General features: G+C 47.4%; 1 protein-coding gene and 1 long non-coding RNA gene across 3 annotated transcripts; both read right to left on the reverse strand.

Moving 5' to 3' along the window:
- Window positions 1-7: 7 nt before the first annotated feature.
- Window positions 8-1,806, reverse strand: LOC120756579 (uncharacterized). 2 transcript variants are annotated; one of them, XR_005702170.2, is made up of 3 exons: window positions 1,678-1,806; window positions 1,484-1,563; window positions 8-1,406 (listed from the first exon to the last, which is right to left on the reverse strand). It is a non-coding gene; the product is annotated as an uncharacterized LOC120756579 (long non-coding RNA). The 2 variants fall into 2 exon arrangements; XR_005702168.2 differs by having other exon boundaries at window positions 1,484-1,567.
- A 2,940-nt stretch (window positions 1,807-4,746) lies between these two features.
- NAA20 (N-alpha-acetyltransferase 20, NatB catalytic subunit) lies at window positions 4,747-10,011 on the reverse strand. Its single transcript, XM_040073183.2, has 6 exons — window positions 9,839-10,011; window positions 9,682-9,706; window positions 9,509-9,599; window positions 8,220-8,355; window positions 7,124-7,269; window positions 4,747-5,869 (listed from the first exon to the last, which is right to left on the reverse strand). The coding sequence occupies exons 1-6, from the start codon at window positions 9,889-9,891 to the stop codon at window positions 5,784-5,786; spliced, it is 537 nt and encodes a 178-aa protein (XP_039929117.1). The 5' UTR covers window positions 9,892-10,011; the 3' UTR covers window positions 4,747-5,783.
- Between the last annotated feature and the right edge of the window lie 155 nt (window positions 10,012-10,166).

Raw genomic sequence — 10,166 nt, forward strand, 5'->3', positions numbered from 1 at the left:
ACCCTTGCTGTGCAGCCATGCATCAGAAAAATTCTCCACAGAAAGATTCTCCACACTAAATTCCAAACAGAAACCAGCACCTAGTTCGTGACAGAATGGCGTCATGCAAGCAGACCCCATAAAACACAAAAGGGGATGCTTAGACATGCATGATCAAGTAAGACTTCAGCAATAGCAACTGCTTCTCTCCAACAATCACGGTTCACCTGCTCCACTTCACCTTGACAGCTGACATCGACCATCACTTCCTGAAAGTAAAGAGAAAAAAAAAAGCTCTTACACAGTCACTATTTGCACTACCCCAGCAAAGACAGTGACTTACACCTTCACAGAGGAACCCCCTCACCCAGGATGAGGCGCTCTACCATGGATTGAATCCATCTGCATCTGAAACAAAGTCAGGAAAATAGTCACACTGCAGCACGGGAATTTGACAGCGACAGACACGTGCTGCCAACCGAGAATGCCCTCCACACCACAACTCCAACTGACATCACCCACTTCAGGCCCCAGGGGCTTCTTCTATTACCCCTACACCCACCCATGCGGCAGGGCAGAGCAGCTCCGGGACAAAGCCACACCAACACCCGTCACATCGGACACCACAAACCAGGGGACACCACAACAACAAAAAGCTCACCGCAAGAAGAACGACCGCGAGGACCGACAGAACTCAGAATGAGATGACAAACGGAATAAAAAAGGTGAGCTGGCCAGGCTCACAGAACCCTACAAGAAGAGGATGCTAACAAGATGATGCCAACAAGATGATGCCTTCTGAGAATCACAAAGATGGATGCCCGACGCTCCTCTGGTCACAAGCCCAGACCTAGCTTGGACTTCTAACAAGTCCTAACCCGCCAAAATGGATCGTGGCGGGGCACGGCTGTCTGTACAGCTCACAACAAGACCTCAAAAGACATCGCACTGGATGACTCTGAACAGAGATGAGGTTCAGATCTAAGTACCAGCTCTCCAGTCAAAGCCACTGGAGCCAGGAAGGCAGACAGCAGAAATGCTAACAGTGATCCCAGGATTCCCCACAGGCCCCTTGAGGGGCTATGGGAAAAGACGTGAAAGATGAGATGCCTGACACACACAGAGTGGACAACAGACACCATGTGCCCGGGACTGCTCTGCCCTGCCTGTCTCAGCATTACAATCAGAAATGACACTTGCCTTTCATGTGCCCTAAGCACTCACATCCTGCACATCTCCAGATCCATACTGAACTCAATCCCCCCCAGCAACTCCCAACCCAGCACCCTGCTCTCATCCCCTCTGTGCCTCGAGCCCTCCACTTAGCTCTGGGAGGTCCGGTGATCACCGTCCACATCAGTGCCAAGGAACGCCGCCTTGCCCTCTGGGAATGTCCTGCCACCACCGGGCTGGTGTCTCTTCCTCAGCTACAACAAACAAAACCAAACATCAAAGCATGAACATGGCAGCACATGGACCAAAACCTCACCATTAGGATACTCACCGTCTCCTAAGAATACCCACGTCCTCGCCCCGCACGTCTCGGCCACGCTCCGAGCCCCCTGCCGTCGTCACGGGGTGGACCTGGCTTAAGAGGACGGCAGGTGATGTGGTGCAGCTCAATCCTGACTCCACCCTCGCTCCTCCTCCCTGCCTCCCCGACTCACCTCAGCTCCCAGGCTCTTAAACAAAGCCTACCTGGATGGCACCTTCAAATGGAAAATATCAAGGCTTCATCACACACTCCTCTTCTGCTCCCCACAGGTCTCAGGAGACAGGCAAACTGCATCCATCCTCTGCTTGCTGAGGGCAGCTCCGTGGAAAGTGGCATCTCCTAAAAAACACAGTAATGGAGGATTAGAGTCACACCAGCAACTGACACTTCAGCAATACCAACTGCTTCTCTCCAACAATCACAGCTCACCTGCTCCACTTCACCTTGACAGATGACATCCCGCTTCAGTTCCTGAAAGGAAACACAAACAAAAATGCTGTCACATACTCACCATGCACGTGACCCCTGCAAAGCCAAACGGTGACGCACCTCTTCTGGGGACACCCCCTCACCTGGGATGGGGCTCTCTGCCATCAAGTGAATGCATCCGCATCTGAAACACACACAGGAAAATAGTCACACTGCAACAAGGGAATTTGACAGCGACAGACACATGCTGCCAACCAAGAATGCCCTCCACACCACAACTCCACCTGACATCACCTACTTCAGGCCCCAGGGGCTCCTTCTATTACCCCTACACCCACCTATGCGGCAGGGCAGAGCAGCTCCAGGACAAAGACACCACAACATCCATCACACAGGACACCACAAACCAGGGGACACCACAACAACAAAAAGCTCTCCGCAAGAAGAACGACCGCGAGGACCGACAGAACTCAGAATGAGATGACAAACGGAAGAAATAAGGTGAGCTGGCCAGGCTCACAGAACCCTGCAGGAAGATGATGCTAACAAGATGAATCACTTCAAGAATCACAAAGATGGATGCCTGACACTCCTCTGGTCACAAGCCCAGACCTAGCTTGGACTTCTAACAAGTCCTAACCCGCCAAAATGGATCGTGGCGGGGCACGGCTGTCTGTACAGCTCACAACAAGACCTCAAAAGACATCGCACTGGATGAGTCTAAAGGGACACAAGATTCAGATCCAAGTCCCAGCTCTCCCGTCAAAGCTGCTGGGGCCACGAAGGCAGACATCAGAAATGCTGCTAGAAGCTTCCACCGTATCCAACAGAGCCAGTTGCTGATTGCTCTGAAGATGGGTGTGCTGCTGGCCCAATTAGAAATGTGGGTAAGGCCTCAAGGTCCCATTGACAAAGAACATCAAAGCAGCCCACAGGCAGTTTGTTCCAGGGGTTGGGAGGCACCGTGCCAGGGCCCATCCCAGCGCTGCACGGGGCGAGGCACCGCTGTGGCCACCATCAGCTTGATGTGGCCACGGCAAAGCCGGCCTGCCCGGCCTCGCGGCCAGTCACGCCCCAGGCAGGAGGGCAGGGCTGGCAGCGGCAGCTTCTCCTCTGGCAACACGCACCAGGAGAGGCCTTAAACAGTGCCAGGGCCCCAGTGGCCGCCACTGCCTGCCCGATGGCCGCAGCAAAAACACGGCCAGTGACTCCCCGACATGCAGCCTAAACAAGATCGACCTCCTGCTGCTGGCTGAGTCCCCAGCTCGTACCCCACACCTCGAAACACCACAGAAAATCGCACCTGGGCAGTGTCGTTGTCAGGGTAGCGCGCAGGCAGCCAGCAAGGCGTTCCTCGGGGTCCTTGCCCTTTTCCCGCCCTTTTTTGCCGCCATTTTTGGAAGGTCAGGACAGTCATGCAGAATTGCCATATTGGGAATGGCAACACATGAGTTCCACCCTTACTGGTCACCATATTTTTTAAGGGTGAAGCCACTTTCAGTCCAGCAACCAACTTTTTTTTTTTTGCACTTCTAAGGCCCCCATAGGCTCCTATCAATGGCGACTGACTAAAATCAACTCCCTGAATGTGCCCACAGCAAGGCTGAGCCCACAGCCTGTGCCCGCACACCTGGAAAAGCTGTGGAAAATCGTGCTCGGGCAGCACTGTGGGCAGGGTAGCGTGCAGGCAGTTGGCTAGACACACCTCAGGGTCCTTGATTCCCCCCCCCCCCCCCCCCCCCCCCCCCCCCTTTTTGCCACCGTCTTTGGAAGGTCAAGCACGATGTGCTGACCCACCATCTTGGGAGTGGCATCACATGACTTCCACCCTTACTGGCCGCCATCTTTATTAAAGGTGAAGTCACTTCCAGTCAAGCCGCCATCCTTTTTTCTGGCACTCCTAAGGTCCCCATAGGGTCCTATCAGAGACACCTGTCTAGAATCGATCCCCTGAACCTGCCACACCGAGGCTGAGGCCACAGCCTGTGTCCGCACAACTGGACACGTCACGGGAAATTGCGTAGTCAGGGTAGCGCACAGGCAGCCAGCTAGACGCCCCCAGGGTCCTTGCCCTTTTCCCGCCCTTTTTGCCGCCATCTTTGGAAGGTCCAGCCGCAGCACTGCCCCCGGAGCTCGCAGCCCGGGGCTTCCACGCACGGCGGGGTCGGGCACGGGAGAGAGCTGCAGTACCGCTCCCTATCCACACGGTGGCAGCACTGCCCCGAGCTCATAGCCCGGGGCTCCCACGCACGGCGGGCACAGGCACAGGGGGAGCTGCATTACCGATCTCTGGCCACAGGGTGGCAGCACTGCCCCGAAGCTCAGACCGGTCATGGGGACAGGCAGAGAAGGGAGGCAAAAATTCCCTTCCAAAAATCCTTTAAAATAAAGATCCCAAAGACCCCAAACCACAATTTAAAAAATCCTGTCACTAACCGAATTAAACCCAAAAGAACCTTTATTTTAAGCTATTTTTCAATATTTAATTAAAACAACCCAATATAATTTACTTTTTATATTTATACCTATGTATATTATATATATGTAATATTTACCATTATATACTTATCTTCTTGAAATTATGTTTCATATTTTAGATTTATTTTTATTATATATTTATATATATATATTTTTGGTAATTTTAAAAAATCTGCGTTTGCTTATATTTAAACGGTATTTTAAAGTATATGAATTCATTAACCTAACACATCAGAACCACAATAAATTAGAATTAAATTAGCCTGGTTTTCTCAGGAGTAAACTCTATCCTTTGACCCCCACCACAGCTCTCCAGACCAACTACCGGTTCTCACAGACACAAACTAAGCAGAAAACTACAAGTGTTTGCATTTAAAGTAAAATTTTTATTACATCTGGCTGTACAACTAAAATAAATACACATGTATTGATGGTCATCAGAGGAAAGCTTTTCAGAGGAAATAATATCCACTTTGGTAGCACACATCCCATTTTGACAACATTGCGTTCTTTTGGGTTTGGGAATCCTACCCATGTAAGAGATCTGAAATTTGGTATTTTGCATTTTGACATTTTGAAATGGGGTCGTTCTGGTATTTTGGAACTTGATGTTCTGGTATTTTGAAACTTGATGTTCTGGTATTTTGAAATGGAAGTAGTTTGGTGTTTTGGAACTTGGTATTCTAGTGTATTGACACGGTGTTATTTTGCTATTTCTGAACTTGCTGTTCTGGTATTTTGAAACTGGATTTTTTTGCCATTTTGCAGCTTGGGTTAGGTTAAAATTCTGGTATTTTAAATCTGTGATTTTGAAACCTGGTTTTCTTTGGTGTCTTGAAATTTGTTTTTTTATTATTCTGAAACTAGGTTATTCTCGTATTTTGGAACCTAAGCTTTTTGTAGGCTGAGATTTGGTGCTTTTGTAGGCTGGGAGTTTGGTTATTTTTGTACCTGAGCTTTTTGTATCCTGGGGGTTTGTTATTTGGTAACTTGCTATTGGCAGGGGTTTGGGGCATCCCAGTTGAGTGTCCTGACTTCATATGCCTTTGTCCACCACAATTAATCTGGCATGGGAGCCGTTAAATTGCAGACTATACAATGAGATGCTTCCTGAAGCAGAAATAAATTGCAGCTGCAGCAAGAAAACCAAGACCATACAGAAAGCAATTCCATTTTAATAAGTCTCCAAATCTCCAATATGTGAAAGGAAAAATAATTGAGTAAGTGTGGCAGTATTACAGCCATTAGCAACAGAAGCAGTGTCAGTCAGCTTCTCAACATTGCTTTTTAGTATTTTATGGGAAAAGCATTCGGAGAAAATCTTCTTATCCATAAGTTGCTGGCGGCTTTAGGAGATGGAACCTGAACACTTAGTAAATTGCATGAGAATGACAGCTTATAGTTACTCGATGTCTTCTGGCCTCACAGGATGAGGCAGAGGTATAACTGATTTCTTCTCTGTATCTCTGGAAAGAGCTTTTCTCATATCTGTAGCAAAAGGAAAAAATGTTATAATAGTAATACAGTCATTGTACAAAGCCATATTAAGTGAATCCTCCATTAAAATAAGATAATTTTTAATCAAGACAATTTCCTAGAATCATAGGACTACCTCAAGTTGGAAGGGACCCATAAAGATGCAGCTCCCTGTTCCACACAGTACTACCGAAAATTACACTATATGATTAGGAGCATTGTGCAGATATTCCTGGAACTCTGATGGGCTTGGTGTCATGACCCTTTCCCTGGCGAGATCATTGCAGTTACCAACCATCCTCTCTGTGAAGAGCCTGCTAACGTCCAGTGTGAACATTCCTGGACACAGCTTTGCTCCATCTCTTCGTGTCATGCCACTGGAGAGAGGAGATCAACACCCCCCTCCACTGTCCTGGTTGAGGAAGCTATAGACTGTGAAGAGGATATGCCTCAGCTTTCTCTTCCCCAAGTGGAACAAACTCATGGACACCAGCTGCTCCTCCTAAATCTTGCCCTTGAGATCACTCACCATCTTCGTCGCTCTCTTCGGGACACTGTAATGTCCTTAATGTTGCTCAATGGCAATGACATCAACTGATATAAAACACAGTGTGAAACTCAGCTGAATGGAAAGGAAATGACAGGCTAAAGGGCCAAATATATGACTTAAGTCACATGCAGGAATGGTAGATGTCTATCCTAGCTATTGTATTTCACAATACCACATATCAAATAGTGCAAGAACAGAAATGATACATAGCCTGGCCATGTAATCCTTTGGGAGGATAATTAATAAAAGGACCTAGAAAGAGGAAGCACCTGGTAGTTCCCTTTTGTTAACATAATTAACATTAACATGCTTGAATTTTCATGTTTCTTCCCTTTTAAACTGAAAATGTCACCCAATTCTCTGCCATTGCTGAACACTGACAACTGTTAATTTATAGGTAGACATCAGAGGAAAACAAAGTTTCAAGTTGGGGGATGAAAGGAAGAAAGCACTGACATTCCTTCTTGTTTAGTGCTGTTCTGCAGCTGATTTTGCCAGAGGTGCCACAAAACATGTAAATGGCAAGATTAAGTTCTGTAACTCATATAATCTTAGGTAGGAAAAGTTATCTAAAGGAGGATACAAAAATCCCATTAATCAGAAACTATCTGAAATTGTTTCATATACGAAAAAAATAATAATAGTCCTACAAACAAGCCCAGGAACCCGCAACATGAGAATCATTCCATTCAATTTGAAATCGAAAGAGGACTTACCATAAGCATCTTCATCTGGCTCCCCACTGCTAGCTGAGTAGTACTCTAAGACTGTCCGGTACACACTGTAGCCTAGTTGCTTATACATATTTACAGCAACCTGATTTGATACTCTCACAAAGAGATCGACAAAAAATCCACCCTTTCTTTAGCAGGGGAGGAAAACAAACAAACAAACAAACAAACAAAACCACATTAAGGAATAGTAGGTAAATGTATTTCTAAATAACAATGCATAAATTGTAATGAAACCAAAGCAAGTCTGATGTAGTATGCTAATCAAACATCTTTCACAATGTAATAATAGATACATTCCTTTACCGAGGGAAAATTCAAATATACTACACCAGTCAGTGGGTCCAGAAATCTGAAGAGAAAGAACAGGACAAGCTAAACACCCCCACAGGCCTAAATCCATATGATATCATTAAAAAAAAAAAAAAAAAATACACGTTTTATATTGCCTGGATTAGGAGGAGTGGAATGAGTTACAAAATTCAGTTACCTTACAGGAGATGATGGATCCTCAATTTTACAAGGCAAATTTTTCAACACATCATTCTACTTTCCAATTTTACCAACCATAGTGGAGTTGTCCTACCAGACACAGTTAAGGACATTTCCCAGTGGGTTTGTCTGACACTAAATTAACTTTTGTCAGATACAAGTAACCAAGCACAGGATGGCAAGTAAGCTAAGATACCCTCTACAGTACAAAATTTGTTAGTGATCGTGCCTGAGGGCATTGCACAAAGCCCACAGTTACTGAACGAGTACGTTGGAGGTCCTACAGGAAACAGCGCTGATACTTCACAAAGCTCTTTTCCTGTCAAGAAATGTTCTTTCACAGAGTATCTCTACTGGAATTCAGGGTACATCCTCCCCACTCTGCCAAGTTAGCTTTCAGATAAACCATGAGATTTTAAACTGCTAAGCAACCTTCATAACTCTTTTTCTCCAACTATGAAGAATTTCAGAAAATCAGAACATCGCATAAAGCAAAATTCTGCCATGTACACCAGGGACAGATGTCTGTAGAAATACTACTTTAAAATATTACTTCAGAAAATAAATGTAAAGATAACATACTACTCACCTTTCTGAAATTTCTTCCAGGAGCTCCATCAATTTAGCAGCCAAACCCAGCCGTCGAAATTCTGGAGCAACAGAGAGAGCAGTAACGTGTCCATGCCATTCTTCCCTAGCCACAGAGCCCTCGGCTTTGCCCATGACTGTGAACATAGAGAGCATCAGCACCTTTGGAGTAATCCACTGCCTGCAGCCAGACAGCTTCACAAGAGGAATAAGCCATGGATACACACATGTTACAATGGCTGTGGTAAAAGCCAAACAGGGAGGTCTACCTTTTCACTCTATGATTAAGCAGCCACTAAAAATGTCATTTTGCTCAAATATTACAGCAGTTTCTTGACTAGTGTAAAAAACACCAAACAAGTTTGCAAATTCCTTGTTTGAGGTGACTTCTAAAAGCATATTTTATGCAATTCTCACAAGTCTTTCACTGAACCAAAATTTAAGATCTCACTAAAATAAAGGAGCAGAGGGCTAGAAACCAAAAACAGCCATCCTAGCAACTATTTAAGACTTTTGGAGATTATGGGGGAATAGAGCATGGGAAGCTTTGCCAGTCTGGCAATAGAAAGCTAAGGCCCTGCAAACATGAGGTGTTTAAGGAGGGCAGGGGAAAAAAAAGAGAAAAAAAAAAATTTTTTTTGTCTAGTTTCTCTCCTTTCTACAGTGGGCCAATCCAATGTTAGTTTATTAATGAACATTCACACTTCCACCCTGTGATTTTATAGATATCACAGTCACTGCTGATAAGCAACAAATGTGGATATACAGGAATGTTCTGTGCAGCACACATATTTTCAGGTTTAGTATGTCAAACACTTTTATTTCCTGGGTCCCTGCAAAAACCACGACTCTGCCTCACCCCACCTCGTGGCAGTTCTCTTTGGCATGATTTCTGAAAAACACAAATATTCCACAGCAAATTACATCCAGGCCCAGAACTTTCCCTTACAGGGCAATGGGCAAGGCAAAACACAAGGCCAGCACTTTTACGGGCTGTGAGTAGGGAACATAAGGACTTAATTTCAGATTACAGAAATACCCATTCACCAAATACGAGTGGATGTTACCACAGCCAAGGGTCCTCGCTGCAATAGGAGTATCAAACTGGAAGCTATGGCCATGAGTCTTGCGTAACACCTTAAGACATCTAAGAAACGGGAAGATGCAACGCAACGTTCCTCTCCCATGTTGGATATTCGGTAAACGCGAAGAGTAAGAAAAGCTCCCGCATTATAATCCCCGAAATAGGCAACGAAGGGAGACGTTACCGCCGGAACACCCGGCACTCACTGTAACCCATCAGCTCCCCGCCGGGCGCCTCGGCGACGATGAAATACTCGGGCCAATGGGCGAGGTACTGCAAGTAGAAGGGAATCCCGTACTAGGCGCTCGGTTAAGGAACAACTGCGGCCGCCACGGCTGCGCCGTCCGACCCCGCGCCCCTGCCCCGACAGGAAGGATACGGTCTCGGTCAGCGGGTCCAGATTGCTGTGGGCAAAGAGAGAGCGGCGCTGACCACGCGCCCGGGCCCGGCCGGCTGGCCGGGTGCCCCGAGGACCCCGCGGGGTAGGGAAGCGTGCAGGGGCTAAGGGGCAGGGAGAGGGGGCAGCCGGCGCTCACATGTTATTGAATCGGAAGAGGTCGTCGCAGGTGAAGGCGCGGAGCGTTGTCATAATGATATGATCACGACGATGACGGTAAGGATGACGGCAATGACGCTGACCCAGAAGAGCTACCAGGCCCAACGGCCACTTCCGCCGCGGAAAGGCGGCAGACAAGGCGCCTCCGCCCCCTACACAGCCCCGCCCCGCCTCGCAGAAGGGCCCCGGCCCAGCCCGGCCCGGCCCCGCAGAACCGCCCCCGCCCCCTACACAGCCCCGCCCCGCCGAACCGCCCCGGCCTGGCCCACTCCTGAGACCTGCCGCAGCGGGCGGTGCCGGGTGAGGGC

This window comes from Hirundo rustica, chromosome 9 (genome assembly GCF_015227805.2).
Source record: "Hirundo rustica isolate bHirRus1 chromosome 9, bHirRus1.pri.v3, whole genome shotgun sequence".
Classification (NCBI taxonomy): Eukaryota; Metazoa; Chordata; class Aves; order Passeriformes; family Hirundinidae; genus Hirundo; species Hirundo rustica.